This window comes from Heliangelus exortis, chromosome 1 (assembly GCF_036169615.1).
Source record: "Heliangelus exortis chromosome 1, bHelExo1.hap1, whole genome shotgun sequence".
NCBI lineage: Eukaryota > Metazoa > Chordata > Aves > Apodiformes > Trochilidae > Heliangelus > Heliangelus exortis.
Genome location: NC_092422.1, coordinates 164,927,983 through 164,955,551, shown reverse-complemented (window position 1 = coordinate 164,955,551; position 27,569 = coordinate 164,927,983). Strand labels below are relative to the sequence as shown.

Below are 27,569 nucleotides of genomic sequence, written 5' to 3'. Positions count from 1 at the left end.
ACGAGGTCCATTTGGAAAGCTTACTACTTAGAAGTAGGTCCTGCATGGCCAATTTTATGCACACTTTATGAGACAATAAAGCAATTTAGCTAAATCAGTGGAAGAGACTCAACTATACTTCAAGTCCAGTAGCACAGGAAAACATTATTATTTCCAATTTAATTGCACAAGAGCTAAAATTCACCGCAGCTAACGATTCTGATGACAAGACAGGTGATCTACTCAATCATGCTTGCAGCTACCGTCTGTGAGGACTCTTTTGACATTCGATGCAAAAAAGATTCAACTAAGTCACTTGTTGAGGAACTGGGTGAGCAATTAGCAATGTAAGCAGCAAATTCAGCGTATTAAGAACAATCACCAACATGAAAAGAATAGGAAGTTTATGCACAAAGGATTTATCTGACTTCAGACATAACTTAAAGCAGCAAGGGGAAATAAAAATGTTGGGTTTAAACTACAAAGCACCTTGCAGTTGTCTGCTCTCTCTGTACAAACATGAACTGTGTGTGCACAGATCTCTACCACAAAGGTGTAAGAGTAGCAGTCTCCACCTAAAGACAATGTGGTTCACTACCTTTGCAGACTTCAATTCCCCAGCTGCTAGAAAAGCACAACAGCAGCATGCAGGGAACTCTTCTCCCTGGCCTGCTTATGTAGGGCACTGCCAAAAGAAACATGTGAAGGTCTAAAGTCTTGCAAGAACAGTCTCATCTCTCTCTCTGTCTCACTCTGATGGTATGGGCAGGAAGTGAGAGAGAGGAAAAGAACGCGAAAGATTTCCAGTATCCTCCTGGCTAAATCAGAAGACAAAGAAAAAACATCTTGTCATTACTTTAAGCATCCAATTTCTAAATATAACAAAGCAACAAGTTCTGGCTGACAACATTCAGTTCTGAGAAATGGACAAATAAACAAACTAGAACCAGACACATTAAAAATCCTAACCTGAGATACGTCTTCTCCCTCTTGCAGAAGTATCAGTTTTTTTCTCAGAGATTATTACCTTCAATCATATCAAAAGCAGAGAGCCAGGTAGCCTTCCAAGACTAAGGCTGATGACAGAAGCCACAAGACTTCTTACTGAACCAGTCCAGCCCTGTTAGCTGTTCCAGATCCAGCCACATACCCATTGTTCAACACATAATTCTACTTCACACCCAACATCTGTTTCAGTAGTTTTTAAGTGTCTTTTCATTTTCCTTCAACGATCAAGTAATTCAGAAACTTCTGTCATCAACCTCCCTGACTGGAACCACCTCTCGACAAGATACTGGAAGCCTATCACATTGCCATTTGTATTAATTTATCTGTGAACTGTTGAACATATAGTCAAAAACCAGAATCCTCTTGTGATACAGTTTGTAGCTAATGGACTTGATAATGCCAGATTATGGGGGGTTTGGGCTGAAGGAATAGGTGGGAAGACACCATGCTCACTCACCTGCTATCACCAGCATTTGCCACGTAAAGTTTCCCCAATAAATACACCACCACAAGAGCTGTGCAGCCACCAGAAATATTATACACTGTCCTCTCTCGTTCTATTTGCAAATCCTATGGGAAAAGAGAACAAGATTTATAAGGAGAGCATTACAATTAATGTTTCAGAAAATGGAGATTCCCCTAAAAATACAGTCTTTCTGAAACTGTGTGTCCCACTGGCTTTTTATTAATATTGCAGCTATGATCACATGGTCAAAGAGCAGAACAGAAAGTCAAGGAGCACCTGTTACTTATGGTACCAAAATACTTGAGAAAGATCAGGACAAGAGACTGTAAAACATGGCACTAAGAAACAAATGGCAACTCTGAGGGACACAAGGGAATTCGCTACAGAAAAAAGCACAATGAAGGCAGAGATAAATGTAGCTTAACAACAGGTACCCGGTGGCATAATTGGAAAGTGCTTTACATAGACAGCAAATAATTAATGGGACCTAGCTACATTATGAATAACTACCTGCTGTCCAAAAGGGACACTGAGACTGCAGAGCATGTATCTTTACAAGCAGCAGCAAGACACACTCATGCCACAAGAAACACTGGGAATGGATGGGTGCTAAACTTGTTAAGGGGGCAGGAGGGAAGGGTAGCAGAACAGCATTTCCTGAAAAATGCTAGGCATTTACAGACTTTCCAGGATAACCACAGTATTTTACCCTGTGTCTCATCTCACTAATTTTATGAGATTGTGAAAAGATTTAAATTTTTTATGCACATGCACAAGCCCAGATTTAAGGAGGTGTGGAGCTACTCAAATAATTCTTCCTGTGTTTATTTTTCAACTGATTCTGAGTGTAAGAAATACATATTTAAGACGTCCTCTTGCTTAACAGTAGTGGAGAGCACAAACCACACCTGTCATCAACAATCAAAATACATAAATATATATATATGTATATATACATACACACACACATATATATATATATATGCATGTTCCCCAGAAAGCTTGGAGAAGTGCAGCACAACCAGGGGAAACACTTCAGGTTTTTATAGGTAAAAGGACACAAGGAAATGAGCTATTTTCCAGTACTGCATATATTTTAAACAAAAATTGAAGTATGTGCCAATGAATTAATTCTGCTGCCTCTTAGTTTAGTTTGGGCTATAACATATTACAAATTACCCTCCTCTCCTGCGTCCAGAATCAAATCAAATTTCAAACTGGTCTTTCCTTGTAATACTGGACTCAAATAGGGGCATCATTTAACACTACTATCACAAGTACTGGCAGATCTTTTCAGCTCAAGCTCACCTACTTCCATGTGGTTTTAATTAAGAATACATTTGCCTCTGTGTGTGTATAACATACAGAGCTATACTTCAGCCATTTTCATGTTTGCACCGAGCAACAAACAGCTCAAACTGCCCATGCCTTGGGGCATGGGATTTAGAGCTTTATTTTAGAGCTAAATATATCTGAGAAAAAGCACCACAACAAATGCGAACCATGACAGCTGCAATTTGATTGAATATCTGCAGAGGAGGCCAGGAACGTTTCGTTTCCTACAGATTTCAGCAGAGGGAGGTGATCTGGAGCAGTGCTGGGGGTGCTCAGCAGCGCTTGGCTGCTGTCCTGAGCTGACTGGGCAGGGATGTGTTTGTCACAAACACTGTGACTCTGGCTGGCTGGTGTATATAGGGCCTGATCCCATTTGTGCCCCACATACAGCATTGAGGTGTGGCAGTGACAGAGAAGAGTGACAAGGCCACCCTACACTGCACAGGGGAACTGCACTCTGAGGCCAGAGAGACTTGGGTTTGCTGACTCTTAACCCACGCTCTCATAGACTCGTGTGGTTTCTCTTTCTCTCTTTGGGATTGTGCGTGTGTGTGTGGAGAAGGAGTGGGGGTGGTGAGGACAAGGAGCAAAACCCCTCCAAGCTAAAACTCATATCTCATAGAACCTTTGGTCACAGACATGGGCCCGTTATAAACGCCACTTTTATCTAATCTTGCCATAGAAGCTGATTTTCCTCCCTGTGGTTTCTATATATTTTTAAATTAAGCTGAAAAGCACAGTTCAAAGGAAGCAGACTTTTCTACCCATCAAAATAATTTCAACTTACAAATACTACAGTGGATTTTCCAGACACTGACAGGAATTTTAAAAAACCTGCATCTCCACAGTTCCAAGTATCCTCTGAGGCCCTCACACAACATACAAGACCTCACCTGGTTTCAGCTCTGTCATATGTACACTTCACAAGTCCTGGAGTGCCTAAATTAAAATGTATTTCTTTCAATAAGCAGACTTAGAAACATTTATTATAGGAGAGAAGACAGATAATCCTTGGAGCTTCATTTTCTGAGTTTCCTTGACTTAAACTAGATCTGGGTACTGGCTTTTTTCAAATCATTGATGTTCTTGGGCTACTCCATCTAGTTGTTGTTCAGAACTTGAATTTACTACCATGACTTGCTAGACTATATTCAGTGCCACATGTAATTTGATGTTACATACTTTGTTTGACATTTCCTTTTCTGGAGGAAGGGAAGGATGGGAAGGCTTTCCTACAGCTCAAAAAGATTTGAGGGGAAAAAATAAACCAAAAAACATTAAAGCCCACCAAAATCACTAACTCATTCTGAAACAGACTGGCTTTTAACAAAATACTTTTTAACAAGTTGGTAAAGTAGTGCAGCACAAACAGGGGAAACACTTCAGGTTTTTATAGGTCATTCTAGACAAAGCCTGAGTGTATACAAAGCTTCCCACCCGAAAAAAGATATCACAGCAAGTTTGGGGTTTTTTTTCCCTCCTCTTTCCTGTAGCATGCAGCTCACCCCCACACAGCAGTCAGCATGCAGGGGAAGAACTGAGCCACAGTGGGCAGAACCAAACCATGCAGCTTTCAGCATAAAAAGCAGTGTGTGCTACCATTTCACACTAAGGAAAAAGCCAACTTAGTTTTGTGCTCTGCCCCTTTTTTAGGGTGCCTGATGTCACAGCAGGTAGGAGCAGGGTGCCCACATGGGTTAGATGCTGGTCCCCATTCCCTGGGTGAGGGAGCAAAGCCTGTAGAGAAGTGCCACGAGGTTCTTTTCCAGCCCGGTAACAAAGAGTGGGGGTGGCTTTCTCCACCGATGGCAGAAGCCACCTGCGGACATCCCTGGGCCGGACCATCCCCAGCCGCCCGGACCTCTGAGGTCTCCCTCAGCGTCCTTCCTCTCCAAGGCACAGCCCCGGGCTTCCCGGAACACCGGAACGGGTTAATCACCTTCCCTAAGAACCTCTTCCGAACACAACAAAAGAGGAGGATGACGCCGCGAAGCCCCACACCGCCCGCTCTCCCGGAGACTCCCGGACCCCCGACGGCGGCGGGCTCGTGCCACCTGCTGGAGACCCGGCGGAGGGACCGGGAATACCGGGCGGGGCCGGGACCTGGGCTTGGGACCGGGACCGGGAAGGGGACCGGTTCGTCCTTCGCCGGCCTCAGGCCAGACGGGAGGGGGGCACAGGAGGCTCATTATAGGGGCAGAGATGATGCGGGGGAGGCAGCGGCGAACGCGGGGGCACAAAAAGCCGATACCAGCGGTACCCGATGGTCACCTTTAGAAACACAGGACCTGGGAAACAGCCAGGTACCGTGCAAATCGCAGCATCATCCCTGTGACAAGTTAGCACACCGCTGAGACAACTAAATCTTAGTACGGCAGAAAGCAGCTGTACTCCCTACATATACAGTGTCAGCTATCTGCTTGAATAAAAAGTAAAAAAAAACCCACCAAAACAGCATTTCATAAGGCATAAAAAAAAAAAAAATTCCTTCATCTGCTCTACTGCTGTCAAAAACGCATTAGAATGCCTCTACCACGGTTTCAGCCCTCCTCATTTCTACTGGCAAAACTACTGGTGAACTTTTCTGCTAAATTATACGAGTTTCTACTTATCTACATGCAAAGCTTTTCAAAAGAAAAACTATAGAACACATGTTGCTCTCTCAAGATTATAAGACTGTTCAAATTAAAATGGCACCACTCTTGAAAAAAAATTAAAAAACCCCACACATGTCTAGATATGTCATCTGACTTAAGAAAAAGAATCTCAAAGAAAACCATGAAAAAATGTATACAAACAGGAATTTTTTCTCTCTGCCCTTAATCTTTCTTTAAAATACACATCACACACATCTGTACAAGGGTACATGCAGGAAAGGAGTTGCAGTTTGATGCTTCTATCCAGTACAAAACAGGACTTGGAAATACTCCTCCTGGCTCCCTAGAAATGAATCTCTAACTGCACATCTTAAAAGTCAAGAGTTGAAACCTAGAAGATTTGACTTCTAAAATCTCTAGGACCTGACCTTATGCTATTTCTTTTTAACTGGAATAATTGCAATCACTAACAATTACTGACACTGAGCATTTTTTTTCACCAGGAGAGTAAATTACCTGACAAAACAAGACAGTATCTTGCCAATCCCAGTTCCACCATAATGAAATAATAGTATCTAGAAGTACTTCAGGAAGGAGACAATGACTTGGTCTATGTCAGCTTTCTAAAGTATGGATGCAGCTGTCAGACAAGTACAATCCAAAGGAAACCACACCCAAAGAGCAAAAAATAATTAAAAAGAAGCCTTTAGAAAGGGATGAATTCCATTTAATTTGAGACTTGTCAAAAAAACAGGGAGAACTTAACTAGAATTCAGAAGGCAGTTGGGGAAAAAGTACTGGTATGCTAAATGCTCCTAGGAAAAAAGGACAAAACCATCAGTAGGCAAATCTGTCAGATTGTATTGTTTAAATAAAGAAAAAAGATATCTGTATCTACTCAGCATTTTCACCAGGTTCAAAAGGCAGTTTTGCAGTAATGGGCATTTCAGGAAACACCACCAAGAAATCTGCCAATCCATCAGGAAACATGAGCTTTCACCAAGTGCCAGGTAAAATGATACACTCTGCTGGCACAAAACCCTTGTACATCATGCAGATCTCAACTGCTTTGGCCTAACTCAGCAACACCCATAACACTTCAGTACAAAAAGCTGGATATACAGCACTCTGTGGAAGAGGTAGGAGAAAGATAAACCATTGCAAGCACAGATGAGACTCAGGATCTTGTGATCTCATGAACCGCTACCTTAGACAAAGGAATACGCTGCCTCAGTCAGGAGCTGCACACACAGTCTCTCACAGTCACTACTGTGCTTTAGGAGCCACTCCAAAGCTAATACAAACTACAGGTCAGTGGATCAAGGATGCTGCCCTTCATCCATGTCCTTGATGTGACCTTTTATGACCCATCTATACAGCTGTGAGCAACACAAGTTGTGTTGGTGGTGCATGAAACGCTGAGAGCCATTGCTCTGGTAGGACAAGGCTTTGTGAAGTGACAAGTGACAACAAGGCTCATACACAGTCTTATGATAACAGCCAATGCTGAAATAGGCTACTGTGAGGCAATACTAATACTAATCTTAAAAAAGAAAGAAAAAAATAGAAAGAAAAAGGAAAACACAGCAGTTATCTTTTAAGAGTCAACTAATCCATAAGCACTTAAGATGCAGTTCCTGCCCCTCAAGGATGTACCAGTATTTAAATAATTCTGTATTTAAATATTAAGTAATATTAAGTATTTAAATAATTAAACACATTCAGATGGTGTTTAAATAGGGGCAGGAAAAAAGTGAAATAAAAAACCTCCTAAATGTTCATCTTCTCCAGACCATGCGACTCATTAATGCAAGAAACAAGGACTTCAGAGCCCAGAGACATACATACCATTTCTTTGAATGCACTTTCTATGGCCCCAATAACCAGGCACTCATGTGGGATCTTCTTCTCGGTGAAGAAGCGTGTTGGAGGGGTGCTGGGTGAGCCTGGGGCCCCCACCCCACCACGCAGGGAGGCTGCCCGAGTCAGTGTCCTGCTGTTGGTGGCCGTGTTGTCAGGCTCCTCTCCCAGGCAGGTGGGTGGCAGGACGGCCGTGTTCCTCAGGATGTCCACGATCTCCTGCAGCTGCTCCAGGATATGGTGCTGCAGCAGTTTGGAAGCAACCACAGCTGCCCCTGACCCAGCATGTCCATCGAACAGGGACCAGTAGTACAGGTTGATCCCATCTGTGTCCTGAAGAAGCAGGAAGGGAAGGAAGGGAAGGAAAAGAGATGGTCACTCTTAAAGAGAGATGGTCACTCTTAAAGATGGTCACTCTTAAAGATGGAGAGGCCTGTAGTACAGCAGGCAAAACACAGGTTAATTTTCCCAGAAGTAACCTTCTGGATTTAAAGACCATGTGGATGAGGCACTTCACAGAATGATCTAGTAGGCAGGGTGATATAGATATTGATACATATTTTTTATTTTATTGAGGGGTCGGAGGGTGTTGTTGGTTGGACATGGTGATCCTAGAAGTCTTTTCCATGTGTGAAAATTCTGTGATTCTTTCTGAAATAAAGAAATACCCACTGTGTTAGTACAGCTCTGGTAAGAGAGATACTTATTTTTGCCACACATTAAAAAAACAAACAGCCCCCAAACGATTAAAAAAGGCTGAACTTGCAATCTTTCCTACCTTACAGCAATCACAGGATGCACTGATCAATGAAGGCATGACATGGCAATTGTGCTAACTTTCTCTGGGCTCAGAATCCCTCCAAGTTCACACAACAGTTGGCTGTAAAATTCTGCTTAAGCCATTTTTAATGGATAATAGAATTACAGGGGAAAAAAAAAAAAAAAAAGTTTGTAAAAATACATCACTATTCATGCAAAATATGAAGTATTTTTTGCCAACAGAAACAAGTGTCCCAAACTGACAGTATTTCAGATGAAAACTGAAACAATTCATTCAAAATGGCAACACCTTGCCTCCTGGTAGTTGTAGATCACACTACCTCTGCTCTTAGAGCCTGGCTCTCCAGACAAAAATCCACCTCATGGTGCAGCATGGAAAATGCTTCCACAACTTAGGTCCTCCTGTCATTCAAAAGGTGCTGCTCACTTGGAGATGTGTTGCCTTTGGTTTGGGAAAAAGCATAAAGGCATCACACCTCTGACTGAAATGGAAATATTTTACCTTCCACACACTGGAAGTTGTTTTGTCATTGCACACCCTTGCCTCCAAACTATAACAGAAAATTACTATTAAGAACAAGTCTAAACTGTGCACACACCCCCATCACCCCCCAGTTTTCTTAAGTTTCTAAAGTGAGGCACACCAAGTCTGTGTTAAGAGCTTTTAAAGGAAAAGGAAGAGCTTTTTAAAGGAAAACAGTTATTAACACAATTCATGTTCATTATTATTAGCACAACACTGGATACATCCTAAGCTGAATAAGCCTCATCTTAACTTGGCAGTCAAAATGGGTGTCATCAGAGACTGTGAAACTTTGAAACAGATCAAAATAATTTTCCATGACAAAAAGTGAAATTGAAATGTTACCACTCATTTCCTCTAAGTCAAGCACAACTTAGGACAGAGAAGCTCAGAGGGGCCTGAGCAGTATTCTCAGGCTGACACTGAAATGAAGATGGCATTGCCACACCAGCTGTGTGTGAACTCCAGTTCTTCTGGAGTTCACTGAACTTGTCCTTTTTGGACAAGTAGTTCTTAAACAAGAGGGTGTTGCTACCAGCTCAGCTAAGTTCAGACACCTAGACTGCAGACCTCCAAGACAGTTCCTTAAACTGCCCTTGTAACTCAGAGAGAAAAAAAAACTCAGCACTTTCAGACTATGCTCATCTCACTCCAAAGCAGATTTATTTCTCCCTATCATCTGCAGAAGTATTCTGGATAACTGAGAGGTCTGTATTATAAGTGCATACACTCTGTGCAGATGACTACCACAACACTGCTCTTATAGATCTTCTGTGTCAGATGCTCTAATACCTTAAGTTCAGATGGGATCTGCAGGCATTACTGAAATCTAAATATTAGTCTCCAAAAACTTGTACTTATTCTTGTGAGGCTGAATTGATTTTTGAACTAGCAGAAGGAGTATAACTGTGAATAACATATCAGCTGTCTAAAAAGGAAGAATAATCAAGATCCTTTCCCCTGCCCCCAGAATAAAAATGCTTCCTCTGAAACAAATGAATTCTCCAGAACCATACCAACTTGATGAGAATTAAATATATGATGCAAAGAAAGCAGCATACGAGAGAATGAACAAGGGCTGGTAGTAAGGGCACACAGATGAGACAAATAAAAAGCACAAAAAGGTCTTTGCTTTTCCTGACGCAGCTGAAATGAGCTCTGCAGCCACCAAGCAATTACCTGCTTTGGTGTGCATACACAGTGCTGCTCTGTTTCACATTTGGGAGCTTGAATTTCTTCCCAAAAGTTCTCTCAGAGAACAAGACATCTATTTCTACTAGCTCTGGTGGTATTTTGTCAAATGCAGACTTGAAAACATCAGTCTCCATTTATTCTTTTAACTGAACAGAGCCCTCAAGTGGGTGTATGATTGGTCAACACAGTGATTTATTTTAGATTTACTTTCAAAAGATTGAAAAACATTCTGAATAGCTACCAGAATGTAGCTACCAGCTACATGAAAAGCAAACGTATCCATCATTGCATTGACCTTACAAATACATTTCCAGAATAGGAAAACTAATAAGCATTAGGCTTCTCAACTGCTGACTTAGCTTTCAGGAAAGTTGAGCAGCCTCCTGGGTCTTATAATTGTAAAATATTATTAAGACATGCAGAGTTTTGGGTCAAGCAATGGATGACAAATCATGAAGGAAAATGCATATATATACACATAGTTGGAGCTCAGTTATAGAAAAAACAGTAAAAGAAAAAAGAAAAAAGAGCAGCCTTAGCAATATATACCAACCAATTTGGGACAAATTTTTCAGGTAAGCTAGACAGTGGTCCTATACTCAAAAGCTTCATATTTTTGTTTATTAAGTCAATTCTAAATAGGCAAATAAATTGTATTGCTACTAAAGATTTATGCTGAAAACCACAACTCAACCCTGACTATTATTATCCTAAATACTAACAAACATTCATTTCTTTTCCCCCTCATTTCTGGCCTACTACCTTCTTCTTCCCACCCCCAGATGTTTTGCAGTGTCCACTCACAGAGTCAAGGCCATGACAGCAGCACCCAACCCAACTCTTGGATCTCTGACTCCTTGATGCTGCCCTTGCTGAAATGCAGGACTGCATTCATGGGCTTAGCATCAAACTTAGCATAAACTGCCATTTAAATTTCACAGACTTTCCAGAAAGCAGGGTAAAACCAAACCAACAAGCATACAAAAATAAACCAGAAGAAAACTTGCTTTTCATTGAACAAATACTCAATAAACTGCTACCACTCAGACTGTGTGTTATGGTGAGATTTTCCAATGAGGAATTTAAAGTATTCAGCCTCTGGCTTTTTTTACTAAGTATTTGTCAGGATGCTCTTACACTGCTCACTGAAGTATCTCAAGCCTCTGTTCCTACATCCTGTGGCAACAGAGTAAATTTCACCCCCCATCAAGTTTAACACCAAAGCCATAGGCTCCTTAAAAAATATTTGCTATCAATGTTAATGTGAGGGTAAAACCATAATATTATACTTCACAGTATAAAAATTTGAAAACAAAACCATTACAGAAATGTGTACATCTTTTTCAGATACGTTCAACCAGCAAAAAAGTACCAAGGATAAAATGCTGCTAATTGCTAGTGTAATACTGCCCTCTAGTAGAAAATTTTCTCCAGAAATAAGCTGGCTCTTTTGGGAGAATTTGTTACAAATTTAAATTCACAAGCTGTGTTCTAATGACATGGCAGAATAGGTTTTACACAGCTAAATAATGAGAGCTATAGCTCTCATTCAAGTGTTGCATAGAAAACAGAAGTAAACCTCTAGATAAGAAGAGAACATATAAAGAATATGATAACAAGTAGCATGAAAATAGTACGCTGTATTATACGGATCATCTGGCTTCTCACTTCAGCAATTCTCATTTCTGGTCAAAATGCATCAGAAACAAAAGATTTGAAACAAAAATATTTCTCTCAATAAGCTTGAAAGGGACCAGCTGTTTATTTTTAAATTGAGAGAAAAGCTATAGAATCAAAGTAGGAAATAAAAACTTCACATAATGCAGGGTAGCTGGATATTTAATGAGACTGACAAGTTTCAAATGTATAAAAATAACAGCTTACAAAAATATGCAGTCAGTTTACAGATTCTACCATTGTGACAACATATGATTACCAGAATGATTGATACCATCAAGGTTAGTGAAGATGCCTTTCCAATAATGAAACAGTTTTTATCCCTGTATTTTCTTATGCAATTTAAATACATCAACCATGTGATGTTTGTCAGAAAGTTCCTTCTGAGGAAGATGATTAACCACACAGTACAGTACATAAAAACATAATGTGCTTTTTGTTCTTGAGAAGCATTTGATACTATTCAGAGCTGGAAGTTAATTGGACTTTGTGCAACAAAGTTTTTTATGTCCCACGCAGAGGAAAACACAGGCAAATTCAGCCCAGCTACATTCACCCACATCCAAGGTGCAGAGGCCCTGGACCAGGTATCTCACATGGGAGGCCTGGAACTTAATGTGGTGCTAGACCAAAGCCAGCACCTCTTGCACAGCACCAAGATGTGTCTACCCCAGCTGGTGCCTGCAGAGGGGTATTTGCTCTGTGCACAACACAGTGATGCCCTTTATTTCAAACAAACCTACCACCTCGACCAAGCACACTGCTGATTTTCTCCACGTGTTTGAGATACATGGACAAATTCTGTGACCAAATGCTCGCTTCATTAAACATAGTAAATGCATACTAAAATTAAATACACTCATGGAACCAAGCATCTGCATTAGCCAATAGCAGACAGGTACACTTTAGGACTTCTTAAAGACTTTTTAAAGTGTAGATATCATTACAAGAAGTTTTGCCTTGCATCATTATATGCAGAACTCAGTTCCAGCAAGTACGGAGCACAATTCTTTGTCCAGGAATGTGCAAATATGTACTTGGAAAAAAAAAAAAAGTCTGAGTACATTGAAGAATACCAGCACACAGGCACCAGGAGAGGTGATTTGAAAGAGGAAAGAACAGGGCTACTTGCAAATTTGGAAAATCCACCAGAATTTGAAAATGCAGCAATAATGAAATATGAAACAGAACAAGAGGAGCAAGAAGTGGGGAGGGACACAGAGGAGAGGGATGCTTTTTGCTTAGGTACCCTATGATCCCCTACAGCCATCAGGTATACCAGGCCATAGGGTTTTGAGGGAGAGAGAGCAAACTGCTAATTGCAATGTGGTTTAAAACAAGAACAAAAAGGGAAAAAAAAAAAAAAAAAAAAAAAAAAAAAAAAAAAAGGGTACTGGCAGTCCACTGAAGGACTAATTTTCACTTAGGGAAAACTTGTGTTCTCCCAGCAGCAGAAAGACTGCGTATTCACATTGTGTGAATTCATCATTCAGGAAGTGTATTTAGTGCTAGATGGCTAAATGTCCAAATAAACACACATATAAATCATTGCTGGAGTCTCAGCTCATGCTTAAAGAGCAGACGAAGTCATGGAAATAATGGAGATGGAGAACAGCAGATGACTGTCAGCAGGCAAGTGCATGATGCACTCTACACAAAAAGACAGAAGCCATAGTCTAAGAAAATCACCCAATTAGGTGTGCTGGTTGGCAACCTACCTGCATAAACCAAATGACTTTCTAAAACTTAATAAAATTGTACAGCTGTAGAAAAGGTGATAGTGTTGTGCTTGCAGTGACCATCACTGGACAAGTCAAACATAGCCATTAAATTCATAGTTTTCTGCAGCAGTAAATTTCTTAGGGTTATATTTCCAGAAACAAAACAAAAAGGAAAAGCCAAGGAGTAGTCTTCTCCTCATCTTTAAAATGGAATGTCTTAGGTGCAAGGAGCAAGAAATTAACAATCAAATAATAGAGCTAAGGAAAATATAGCTAAGTGTTCTGTATTTAAGCAGAGATAATTAATCCAAGGTAACTGAAAATACAGGATAATCATTAAACATATTTTAGTGTTATATAGTCACATCCTTTTATAATTATTTTGTCCTTCTCCACTGACAAGACACAGAAGTCTGCTTACCGAGTTGTCTTTCAGCTGGAGACCTTCTCCGTTGGGCAGCGATGACCTCCGCTTCGTCGAAGAGTTCTTGTTTGGTGTAGAGTTGGTGCCTCCAGCTTTCTTCTTGACAAAGAGGACTTCACAACTGGCCTGATCTTCGTTGTGCGTGCTCTTCCCTGCATTTATTACCCTAAGAAAACAAACAAAAAATAGAACAAAGGACATACCCACATTAGCAAATCACAGTAGCCTCCATGTCTCATGTGATTCAGCATGTACAGCCCAGATGTATAGCCCAGAAATATTGCAAATACCAATTGAAGTAATAAATATATATATACATACACACGTGCATACTTCTTTGTTTCTGTACACCTACACATGACATAGCAAGCATTTTCCACAGAACTGTGTGAATAAGAACCAATGGCATCATGATCTTTTTTTACCCCTAGGCATGCCGTGATTTTCTTTAAAAGGATTGATGCTCAAGGCTGGTAACACTTATGCCTCCTAGTTGAAACATGAGCTCCCCGGTTACTTTTATACCTATCAGTCTCTCTGCTATGGTGCATAAGAAATCTGTTGGCTAAGAGTGTGCATTCCCTCTGGTTCCAACTCTTGCACAAAAAAATAGGTGCTGTAAATCTAAAAAACTGTTACTGCTACAGACACAAAAAATGCAACTGCTATTAGTCTGTTTGCCAGAGATGCTGTGACAGAAATACAAAAGAAAGGCAATGCCCTATATTCCAGCATGCAAGTTAAGCTTGCTTGTACCTCAGCAACCAAGAGATGCACACTGAATACACTCTTCCAGTAGTGCAGAACAACATAAACACCACTACCACCACCCCAAAACAAAAACCCAGCAAATTTAAGCCCTCACACATGTCCTGCAGTGTAGAGAGCTGAAGATTTGCACCAAGAGCTGCAAACATGCAGAAACCAACACTAAGAGCTCAGTACAAGCTTTGGACAGACAAGGGTATCCCAACTTGCAACACGACTGCTCACCCTTCCCTGAGCAATGAAGCTGAAATAACAGATATTCCACCACCAACATTTAAAAACCCTAATGAAAAGTTTGCATTATCTAAGATACTGTGGCTGCTATCATCCATCCCGGAACAGCCAAGTTCAAATAGGTTTTCCACTTTCTACATGAGAGCCTCCTCAAAAATTAAGTAATTTCACATCAGTTGACACCAGTTGAAGCAGTAAGAAATGTGCTTTGATAGTCCTGGGTTCACCCAGAGAAAACCTGTGCAAGAGCTGGGATCATGTCTGAGTCACCTAACAAGTTGACCACTAGGTCAGTCAGACACAGCATTTCCACTACTGGACAAACATAGAGTTTAGCATCAGGCACACAATGTCTTTAAAAACAACTGCTGCCTTCCTGGAAAGTAAAACAGCGTGAAAGCACATCCTAATCTTGATGGCAAATTCAAGAGATACCTGACTTCTTGATCTCTAGTGCTTTCATAACAGTAAAATTTTATGTAACAGGAGAACAGTTGCTAAAGGGTACTAAAACAAAAAGAAAACAAAACCTAAAATCCTGCAGCTTTGCTCAAAGCTAATATATTGGTTTGATTTTTGAGGAGCAACATGATACTGTGGCATGCAAATGAGTATTTCTGTCTCTGATTAGAAAAGACAGCCATCTTCTAAAAATATGTGTATTACATTTTTTACATGTGTAGTACATGTGTAGTACAATTAACTGCTTTCAGAAACTGAACCATTCCTTACAGTGCCAAATGTCAAAGGCTGCAGTCTGAATCTGTATGCACAATACCACCAGTTGTTTACAAGTATTTTGTGCAAATAAACACAAACTGTGGATAAAATTACTTTGTGAAACAGGCAGAGAGCAGAGAGGAAGGAGCAAGGCACCTTTGAGCAGTTTAACCACTCACCCCCCTGTAGTGCCCAACCTCTGAGCAAATGGAGATCAAACACTGAGTTGCAAATTGAGTTGCATTGAGTTCAGGTCTGAAAACTCAACATTTTCTTGACTAATTAGGAAAAATGAAAGCATATATTCAGACACAGGGAGGGGGGAGAAGCACAAATAACAAGAATTTAAATCAGCTGACCAATACCCCTCCAGTTTGAAATACTACAAGCATGATTAAAATATTGCAGCAGCACAGAAAGCATACTTGTATCATATCAGAAGCTAGTATTTATTTGGTTTAGCTGATCAGTCTCCACACTGATGCTGCCAGCTCTTTTCAACCCCACTCAAAATAAAAGCAGAAGACAAACAGAGACAAAAGATGCTTTTTACAAAAATTGCTATCCTCAACATTCCTTAAAAAAAATCACTCGGGTATTGGAGTTGCTCTGGTTTCTGAGCTCAGTGATGAACTTGAAGAGTTGTATGGTAGGAGATGTTCTGATGTTTAATGGCGTGTTAAGTTATGCACAATATGGTATCATTTTACATAGCTCTTGCCAAGAAAATTCGTCAAGGCACTGAATAATTAGCAAGGCTCTGAGAACAAAGTGACCTAACAGACTAGCTTGGCAGTCAGCTATTGTGAAACACGTGGAGCTGAACTTGTGTATCAAACACCTTGCCAGAAGAGGACATGGTCAAAGGGTATCGGGCAAGATGAAACACAAAACACATGGGGGGTGGGCTGTCAGTATACTTGCCTTCCCTGAATTTCACTTTTTCTTGCAAAAAATCTATCTTTCTTCACTCAAGCAGAGGAGAGGGTTTACTTGGTAAATGCTTGTGAAGACCTCAACTGATCATATCAAAGCAATGCTTACAGGTGCTACCAGGTATGCAGGATCCAGATGCTAAATGGTGCCCCTTTCCTGACACGGACACTCTGCTACCTTTCCATTTTATTTCATAGAAAACCTTTAGGAAACGGCTGCAGGGAAGCCCTGTGACTTTTCATCTCAAAGCCTGAGCTATATGATGGTGCCTGATGCCCAGCACTGAAGCAGGGAACACCTTCTACTCAGCCTCAACGTTATCTCTGCTGCTTTTTGAAATCCTTTTCTCTCTGCAGCTTCTTAAATTCCTCCTTGAGGCAATTCTGCCAAGCAGCTTCCCAGTGCTGACTTTACTGTTGTCTTTTGTCCTTGCTCTCCCAGACAGTAACTTACCAGAACAAATGCCACATTTAAGCTGCTTATACAAAGCAGAACTAATAAGATGCTCGCATCTCAAAAAAATAGCTCTTAATTAGACCTCTGAATTTTTTTAGGGAAAATCTACCATCACTCTGCTTCCAGAGGAAGTACCTCAGCTTCCTAAAATTTTCAGTTCCCCTTCATATCTTTTTTTTTTTTTGTCTGCCTCAAAAAGTAAGTTATCCTCCAGTAAAGTGAACAAAATGAGATTAAAACACTACCTTCTCACACTTCTAGAAAGAAAAAGCCCTTCCTCATTAAAAAACTCCTCTCCAATCATACAGTTGTACTCACTTCCATTCTATTATGGATGCAAATAATAATAAAATCTAGAGAAAAGAGGAATTAAAAAAAAAAGGCCTATGTAAGCTTGTCACTTTTACTCAGAGACATATTTTCAAGGGAATTCTTTCTTTTGTTGTTTTTTGTTTTGTTTTCTCTCTCCATAGTTCCTCAAGGAACTGTTTGATTAGACCTAATAATGATCAGCTCTTCTCCATCCCTTCCCTTCTTTACCTATTACCTGTTTATCCCCAGTCTTTCATGAAGTTCAACCCAAATAATGAACTTTAGATTAGAAGAGTCTTTACAATTAATTATCAGCTGTCACTTGTATCAAACACACATAGCTCTGTAACAGCTAAATAATCCTGAGATTTAGTTCACTGTGTATTAGTGCTTGTGAAAATACATCCTACGTGCAAAGAGGAACTTCACAGTGAGGTGCTGGGTTTGGTCACACTTGAAGAGGTACATGCATCAACCTTGGTGGATGCTTCAGTACTGCTCAGGACTAATCTTTGACATGGCCCCAGCTGGAAGCAAATCCTCCAGCTAAGAGCCAACCAGTTTGTTTGGCTCACATTTAACATTCTGCTGGTATCACGCAAGCCCCCAAGCCCCATCTGACTGAAGGGGAATGTAGGTCACACCGTGCTCCTCTTCTGCATCCAGCAAGCAGGGCTCAAACTCTGTGCTGAGTGAGGGCACTGATTACAAAATCAAAGTTTATCTTAACCAAAACAGACCAGATGAACAAATCCAAGCTGTGTTTTGATAATAGTTTCCCAACTTAAAAAAGTTTCCCAACTTAAAAAAAAAAGTGAAAGTACCCCGCCAAAAATCCAACAAAGCAGCTTAGTCTTTTGAAGCATTTCCATTCTACTCTCTATTGTTCACATCACTATCTGTACATTCACTCTTTGGTTGTATTACTCCTCCCTATGTTGTGCTCATTGAGGTTACATTAACTTGTATTTGATTCATCAGAAGTTTCAGGCTTTACTGTGGGAGGAGATTTGGTCTAGATTTCAAACTCTGAAAAAATTCAAGTAGTTGTCCAAGTACTCACAAGTCTAGCAAAATTTTGTATGTAACATACAAAAGTATGTTAATATGCTTTTAAATAAAAGTAACACGTAAAGATAGAGAGCTCAGCAGAATCTCTGAATGATGAAGAACAACCGTGTGCAGAAAAATTGCTTTTTGAAATTTAAGGAATAAGGGAGCTACATGATCTCAGAGAGTTATGTTGCACCAGGAGAAGCGTGGGAACTGGCTGCACATATGCTTCAGACTTGCCCGAGCTAAGTAAGCTGGGAGCCTACCTTACTCCCTCAGTTTAGCTGAGCTGTGGGGTAATTGAACTACCTGTGACCAAGGGCAGACAACTCAAATCCCAAATCTGTTCCTCCCCCACCAAGGCAGAGTTCCTCTCTGCAATAGTGGAGAGCATTCCCAGCTCCAATTCCTCTGTGAGATCTGTTCAAAGGGTCAAGACATTCCACACACACACTTCCAGAGCAAAAGTCTGGGCACCCTATGCTTGTACCATGTTGGTTAAGACTGAGTATGTGTGTATTATCTGTGTAGTCCTTTGGGTCTGACACTGGAACAACAAAATATCTACAAAAGTGTCAAGGAGAAGGTGCCGCAGACAGAAGGCAATACAGCAACTTCAATTTGCAAGTGGGGAAGGTCAGCTGAAAGAGGAAGGTGAGTGAAAGCACACAAAACCAGCTTGCAAGGGTCCAAACACTTCTGATAAAGCAGGAAAAAGTAAAGTCTTAAAAAAAAGACCAGTTGGTGGTCCCAACTTGCTGTTTTCTTAGATTTCTTAGAAAAGATGCTGTCAAATGCTTTCTCTGTATATGCAAAGATAAGGCTCCCAAATCTGCTCAAACAAAAGCTGGAAGTATCTTAAGGTATTAAATACATAAAGAAAAGCCTTGCAAACAAGTCATCTGCTTCACAGTATACCATGCCTTTCAAAAAATAAAGTACAAAATAACCTTTGAATCACCAAAACAATTTTTTTCTGTGTCTTTCTCTTTCTTCCCCAAGGGAATTTTCTAACTTCACCGTTTATCTAATGAACAGACATATAATCTTAAACATTTATTAAGCTATACAACTTGGAATACACTCCTTTTTTCTTCATTGTCAGTTTTCAGGTTACTAACAGTATCACAGAGTAAAAGCACTCATTGGGGAAGTAAAGAGTTCTTCTAGGAAATTGTGGCTGCATTCAATAATCACAAGCATTAAGCAGTGACAACGAAGAACTGCTACTAAGGTTCTTTAATGTGGAGAGAAGTGACTTTCTGCACTTGTGGCATATAAAAGTTTCTGAAATAAAAGTATTATCAAACTTCCTGCTGTTCTCAAGATGGAAAAATTATTATGGCACAATGTCACGCCTGACCATCTACTCCCCTGCCTAAAACAAAACAAAACAAAAAAAGCCAACAAAAAAATCCACCCCAGTGCAGCTGGCTTACATGCCTGTAGAAAAATTTAGCTCACAACAGAAAATTAAACCAGAGATCATTAACTGAGGTGCAGGAGAATTGCTTGTACAACATCCTGCAAAATGTCTTTATTTGTGGAAACTGATCTCACTTGATCTACAAAATCTTCAATTTGTTAATCCCCAGGCAAATGCAAAAACACTTCATCTCCTTAAGGCCTAGGCAAAATGAGGTAGATAAAAGTAGATACACCCATGGGCAGTTCATGGTTTATTGTGATTTTCCATTTAAGGCTGGGGGTTCAGAGTAGCTATGAGCACCTGCAGTTGTTTTGACACTGAATGAATCAATTCATCAAGCAGCACAGAGCCCTTAGCTCCTTCCCCTACCCTGGCAAGCTCCAGCAGCCATCAGTGTGACACCAGCTTGCATCCAACCCAGTAACACAGAATGAACACCATAGCTACAAACAGCAGACAATACGTTCCTACAGTTTTGCATTATAATTTCAGCTGTCTCAGAATGAAGATTAAAGAGATCATAAAACCCCTTTCATACAGGTATTGCAGGCCTTTCTTCTCACTTTCTCTCCTTCCCCCTCTACATTTTTTCTTCTTCCCTAATGGATTAGTATGTGAGTGGAAGCCACTGCCTTTTTCTGTGACATCTCATTTATAGTCTTAGATTTGCAGGTAGGTGGCTGTTTACCCCCCTTCACCCACACAAGATTTATTTCTGTGCTGGGAAGCGCCTTGAAAGAGATTTCCTCCTAGCTGTTCACCTCCTCCCATATGAAAAGCTGCAGATGAAAGGCAGCTTTTCAAGCAGTCCAAACAGTTTCATTCATTCATTCATTACTGTAGCTGTCATACTGCTCACATCAATACCAAAACACCCACTATTATTGTCCTCAGTGGGCAGAAGTTGAAGCCATCACTGAATCATCCTCTAAATCCATGGGATTGAATAAACCCTTCATTTTATTAACAGAGGAGGGAGTGATGTCTAGCCATGCTCCAGTGTGAAAATATGGCTTCTTGTACCAACAATCACATGGGTTTTCTGGGCTACGTTCACTTTAGGACCCAGTGAGAAACTACTTCATCTGCCAAGCTGATAAGAATGATATATGGGATTTAAATAGGAAAGGCACAAAGTAGAGTATCATTCATGCTGGAAACTTAAAATACATTAAAGAAGTCAAAAGCAATGCAAGAAAAAAAATCCTATACGTTTCTGCCACAAATGCAATGTAAATGAACATAAGCTGGTCACACAGCTTGCCTTTGGACTGAAGTCAGTGGCATCCTGAAGAGAAGCCCACTCAGACATTATTTCTATGCACTTCACAAAATGCTACTGCAGGGCATATTATCCAGCAATGCTTCCCAAAAAGGGTGAAATACTAAGAGACTACAAGGAACAAGACAGATGTAGGTCACATCACTTTGTGGTCACTACACAGGGGTGAACAGGTTTTTTTGACAATTAGCATGCAGGTTTTACATGAGAAAAGCAGCAGACAGTGAGCCCAGAGCAGATGCTGAGCCAAATCAGGGGTTGCAAATGTTAAGCACAGTCTCACTTCGGGGATGAGCAAACTCAGACACAGCTGGCAAAATTAATTGCCAAGTTCTCCTTCCTCACACCTTCTGTACTGGGTATCAGCATGGGGTGAGAAGGGGTTACAAATGCATGATGACCTTGACTCTGTAAGGGAATCACCATTTCTATTCTACAAAGTACAGTGAAATTTCAAAGATACAAGTTGGACTGCTCATCATCCTATCCAAAGCATCTTTGTTTGGCCATCTGTTCAAAGCTTGCTGAAAAAAAAAATAAGCAAAAGACCCAGAAGATAATGAGGACAAACATCTTAAGAGTTGACCAGTGTCCTTCTAGTCCAATTTCCACTAACACACTGTCTTACACCTTTTTCTTCTGCTTCTTAACAGGTAAATTTGAAATCCTGCTGCTCTAGGAAAAATAGGTCTGAACGTATTTCTATATTATACAGGAAGAAGTTGCCTTAAAAGTTCTTCAAATGATTCTTCTTTTATGAATTGGGCATATTCAGTACAATGAAGTCAGCCTTCAAGTTTGCTAAAAAACATTGAGAGATTTATGTATCACTAGATTTTTCTAGTTTTTCCTTGTTGATATTGCTGCTAGGTTGTATGATGTTATGTTTCCCCTTTTCCTACTGACTGGAAAAGGGAAACACAACCTCCCTTTGCAAAGGGGAAGAAGAGGCAGGGAACCACAGTCCAGCCTCACCTCTGTGCCCAGCAAGATCATGGATCCTGAAGTCTATGCTAAGGCATATGGAAAATATGGAGGTGGTTGGTGGCAACCAACATAGTTTCCATAGTCCCTAAGAGCATCCTGCCCCTAAATTCTATAGCAAGGGGCATCCAGGTCTTAGAAATACTCACTTTGCCTATAAGCTCAATACCACTACTATTACAGCACCAACTAGTAACATACAAAAAAACCCCACAAACAAATGCTCAATTTGAATTAAAACCGATTTAGTTTTACTGTAGACCCATAAATGAGTGCTTGCAAATGGCAAGGATGCATGAAGAAAACAAAAAGCCACTTTTACTCCCCCCCCCAATTTCCTTTCCAAGGTTCTACTTTTGAAAGCACATCCAAAATAAACCCTTTCTTTCTTAGAACAATGCCAATTATGCCAAGAAAATATATGCAAAAGAAAAGCTCTCCTTATGGGTAGGTCCCACACCACTAGGCTATAATGCTGTAGACAGTCTCAGTAGCAGTCTCAGTTCTCTTGGGGTTAAGAGAAATCAAGATAAAGGGCTTACACAAAACTGGTCCAAGCTGCAGAAAAAGAAAAACAAAACCAAAAGAACCCAATAAATTATCTCTTATATTTAGCATGTGTGAAAGTTAACTGTAAGAGTTAGGTGGTGATGGTACTAATCGCTTTTATACAGCTGTCAACTTAAATTATCCCCAAGCTGATCTTTGCAAGTGTGACAGAATGTACACATTTCCACAGATAAGCACTAACACCTTATTCACAATATCCCTCTGCTGCAGCAGGGTGAAGCCTCTATAACCTCAAAGCAGTCAATCTACTAATTTATTTTTTAAAAGTCATAGGAAACTGTAGATGTATAAAAGCACACATATGGAAGGCAAGGAAAAGAATAAAAAAAAAACCCCAAAAAAGACCCAAACCCAAGACATTACATACAGCTTTATTGCCAAGAATCCACAAGTAAAAAAAAAAAATCATTCAAAAGCACTCACATGCTGGTAATTTTTAAGAATAGCTTAAAGAAAAACTACACCCTGCTGCTGGAGTTTTACATCCATTACTTTCCCTCGGGGAGAACACTAAATGGCAGATCTGCAGGAAAGGGCCATGTGCAAAAAACACTACAATGACTCTTTGCCATAGAAACAACCCTCAAAACCCAATCTTTTAGTTCTATTATTGAAATTACTTTCCTAGGCTTAATTTTTGAACCTGTTAAAATAAGCTAAAAGCAAGCCAAGACGATATCAGCCATCCTGAGCTTGGAGAACAAAAACAACAACAAAAAAAAGGTTTTCAGAAAAGCAGCAGCTACCCTAATCTTGTTAGATTTGGAGCCATCAAACCACTTGCACATTGCTAATTCATTCTGCTTTGGAGTAACAGACAACTCCAAAATTAGCTTTCCGGAATTTAAGGAAAAGTCACAGTATTTAATGCAAAACAGGATTAAGAAAACATTGCAATACTTTAAATATATATTTTATATACAGATACATACACACCCCTGTACAAAAAACCTATGGTATGCACAAAGCTATTCAGAGTTCAGTTAAACACTATGTCAACAAAAGAAAAAAGTCTATTTTTCATGTAATATAGGTCAAAGTGCTGAATATCTTTGCTTGGTTATTCAGGCATCACACAAATGCAAAACGGAGACAAGGGTGTCCTTTCCAGCCTCACCTGCTACCTTTTTCCAAGAGGGAAGGTTTCTCAAGCTCTGAGAATGCCAAGGCATGACACAACACATCTGAGAGGTGTGCTGCAAGCAGTCAGCCTGTGCCTCTGGTGCCACGGATGTCAGCACTGGGTAGAGAGAGACTGAAGCTTAAGGCAAGCTGTCCCCACAGACTCCTGCTGTCCTTGCAGAGGGGGTGGGATGAAGAGATGTGCCCACAGCCAGAGGCAGCACAACAAGCTTAATCAACAGTTTTGGAATGTTCAAGACCAGAGAATCACAAAATGGTTGACCTTGGAAACGACCTCTCTAGTGGTCATCTGGTTCACCCCTCAAGGGTCACCAGGGGACAGGACAGGACACAGGAACACATCTGTATGGGGATGGAGAGGGAGCAGAGCAGCAGGGACCTGCTGTACCCAATGCATGCAGAGGGTCTGGCACTGGGCAGGAGCTGCTCACTGCCACCTTGGTGAGCCTGAAACACAGAATGGCCCCAAGCTGGGACACTCACCTCTGGTCTGAAGGAGAGCTAGAGCATCTCCACAGCTACTACCAGATCATGCCTCCTACCAGGTCATGTTTCTCCACCACTACTGTTTTTTTCTACTTGTGCTGCAAATCAGCTCCATTATGAACCTTAGCAATTCCAAAGTCAATAACAAAAGCACCACTGGCTCCTGGGAAACCTCAGCTCAAGTCTTCACTTGCAAATGCATCCACAGACACTGGGAAAGCTACAGACTGGAAAATACTCAGCACAAACATTGTAAGCAGGGCTGACATCAAATATTTTCAGAAGAATTATCACCAAGGAAAGTCAATTGTTTCTGAAGAGGCCCACAGGAGATAGGGTAGCCCAGCACAGACCTAAGCAGCCCTGATGAGATGGATCTGTGTGGCATGATGAAAGGCACTTGCAATCCCCAAGAGGTACCAATAAGAACAGTCAACACCAGAACCAATTGACTCCTCCAACTCAATACATAACTCTCCCCATTCTTCTCAGACCACTGGGAAATTAAAACGGTGTCAAGATCTGTAAAATATGTATTAAGAAATAATAAAGTATTTAGTGTGTCCCTGCATCCTGCTACACAAAGGAACAACTCATTTTCAGAAATTATAATTACAATTGCACAAATGCAAAATATATACTAAAGCAGTGACTGAATCTGGAAGTTTGAATTTATTAACCCCTTGGTGATAGTGTAAGTAAATATTAAACAAAGCTGTATAGGGACTGAAAAGAAAATCCTAGAGAATTCAACAGTTGAATAATTCAGAAAATTAGCACGAGATCCAGCTTCTTAGGCAAAGGATGAACTTTCACAAGCATTTCCTTTCCTGTCTTTTCCATTGTAAGCAACCTCCACCTTCACATGCTACCCCACAGGGACAACAGAGCAGATGATTTACAAGTTCTTTTTAAACCCAAATCAATACATTGCCACAGCAAGAGTGAAAATTCAATATGGAGGCTTTGGGCCTTGAGCAAGTGTGAGGTGTCCCTGCCCATACAGGGGGGTTGGAACCAGATGACCTTCAAGGTCCCTTCCAACCCAACCCATTCTGTGATTCTATGGCTGATGGGGAGGAAGGGTCCTGCTTAACCTAACATTTCTGGAAAAGAAAAAAGTTAAGAAGTTGTATCACAACAAGTCTAGGAAGCTTGCAATGAAGAGATATGGTCTACCAGTTCAGTGCTATGTAACTGCAGACATCAAATACTGATCTCTCTCTTCCCTGGGAAAGTCCACTCAGGTTTGGTTTTGGCTTTGAGAACTCAAGCCTAGAGCACCTTCACCTTGGCACCTGCATGGGCTTTGCATGACAAAGCCATGTACTTTTAATCTTCTTAGGTGACCAGATATGTTTACAGTCACCTACATGTGACTGCTGCTACATGTATGGTCCCCAGAGGTGAGATCTAGTCAGACATCTATGATGCAGACAGCTAAGTCTGAGCTTACCACACAGACTTTACAAGCAAAGAGAAAGAGGACATTTGGGGACATGATTCATCTGACCTATTTTAGTTGTTTATGATTAGCATGTTCCTCTTCATGGACAATAAAGGCTGAGCCCAGACACACAGCAGGTTGTCACAGCATGTGGTCAGACAATTCCCACCTTGGGTGCCTAATCTGATGGCAGTGGAGGAAGCAAAAAAACCCAACAACATGCACCCCCAAATTCTCTTGCTATTTGAAATGCCTCCTCAAAATGTATCTCTAGTATGTAAGTCCCTTGGTATGACAATTAATGCCACCCAGTACAGAGAACCAAGGCTGAAGGGGAAGTGGAAGAAACAGAAATAGATACAGAAAAAATGATTTTTAAAATTAAGACCAAGAACAGATTATCAGTTGCCTGAAATTTGGCACTATAGCTCCTGATGTGACAAGTGAGTTTAGCATGGTGCAGCAATTTAAATGTATCTAAAACAGCTGGTGGGATTCTCAGACACAAAAGGAGATAATTGTCAACCTTATTCACAGCAATTAAATCTGTACAGGCTAAAATAGGATCCATTGTTCCCCCCAAATACTGGGATTGGAGCCAGAAGTAACTTCAGTGGAGCAGAAAGTTGGCAGTTAGGAAAGGGGCTGAAAACTGTGCAGTTCTCTGGCACAATAGGGTAAAGACCAACCCACAACCAGAGAAAGAAGACAACTTCAGAGGTTTTTCTACAGAAAAATAACTTCTCTTCTTCCAAAAGTACCAGAGAGATGTTAGAAATGAATATTGACATGGATGCAAGCATGGACTGACCTCAGTGTGTACCCAGCACAAATGGAAGTGTATCCTGTAATTTCTTCTGCTGACTGAAAAGAAGAAAGCTAGAGATTATTATTGCTATATTTGGACATCTGCACACTACCCAGATATGTTCCTTTGGAGTCATCTGAGCACATGATATTTAGACAGGCACAAGAAAGCTGGATAACTGTTATTGAGATGACAATACTGCCACTAGAGAAACAATCATTAATCTGCTCTCGATTCAAAATGATCAACAAGTGGCAGCAAAGGATTTGCAAATCATTTGCCAAGGACAAAATACCTCCAGAGCAGCATTGAGAGACAGCTGTTAGACTGAGAAATGCCACAAAGATTGCACCAGGATCTTCAGAGCAATGCACAGACTGCCTCAAGTTCATCAACACATCCCAAGGAGACCAGTGCTTGACCTAGCTGGGCTGGGGGCAATATAGACAGCACACAAGAAATGTTTTCAAGGTAAGGAAAAAGTAATAAAAATCCCTCTAACCCATCTGAGAACATGGCTCTCCTAACTGAAAACCTTTAAAACCCAGACTGGAGAGGGGCTGGGGGGGCAAACACCAAGGATGCAACCAAAAGTCTTCTGCTTGGTAAGTCTGCATCCTGCTCCTGCACAGAAAGTTTATTAAACAAAATATTTAAATTTTAACTGTTTAGTACTCTGATAGATTGGCCTGACATAAGAAACGAAAACTTCCCCTGAAGTGGGCTGAAAGGTATACCAGAGCTCTCTCCAACATTTACACCCAGCCCTGTCACCAGAATCATGCTGCAAAAGGCTCCCAGGGAATCCTGTTGACATATTTGGCCCAGTCTTCTGCGTCAAGGGTTTCTCCCTGCACTAAGCCCACCAATCCAACTTTTTTGCTCATTCACCCACCAGACAAACACCACAAACAACCACCCCCACCAAATATAATTGGTTTTTTGTTGGTTTTTTTTTTTTTTTGGTCATATCAGTTTCCTGATGATTTCACAAGTTCTGTCAGCCCAGCAGGAAGCTGGATACCTGGAACCCCGTGAAGGAGAAGCACCAAGGATGCTGTGGCTGGGCAGTAGCAAACACTTCTGCTCCACAGTGCAAGTCTGCTCCTGCTTTACACCTGCACTACTACACATACAGCTGGATGTTCTTTTCTAGCCCAGAGCCCAAGGGACATGGGCTACTCTCCTCACCCCCTCTCAGAACTGAGCGTCTGGATCCAAACTGCACAGGCCACAGGTGGTGGGGACAGGCTCAGAAACAACACATACAAATGCAGGACAAGCACTAAAGCCAATACTTGCTTCAGTGTCATTTCCTAGTACAAACATTGTCTTGGTAGCCAGAACAAGACCTGCAATGAAGGGTAGTTTATCTCA

The 27,569-nt window shown here is 40.8% G+C and overlaps 1 protein-coding gene across 1 annotated transcript in view; it reads right to left on the bottom strand.

The window, feature by feature from the left end:
- PPM1H (protein phosphatase, Mg2+/Mn2+ dependent 1H) overlaps positions 1 to 27,569 on the bottom strand; it is a 130,968-nt gene that overhangs the window by 54,943 nt on the left and 48,456 nt on the right. Inside the window, exons 2-4 of the mRNA XM_071733501.1 lie at positions 13,562 to 13,730; positions 7,234 to 7,578; positions 1,445 to 1,557 (exon numbers count right to left, since the gene is read on the bottom strand). Of these exons, the coding sequence (XP_071589602.1) occupies positions 1,445 to 1,557; positions 7,234 to 7,578; positions 13,562 to 13,730 (627 nt within the window). The remainder of the gene's footprint in view (positions 1 to 1,444; positions 1,558 to 7,233; positions 7,579 to 13,561; positions 13,731 to 27,569) is intronic.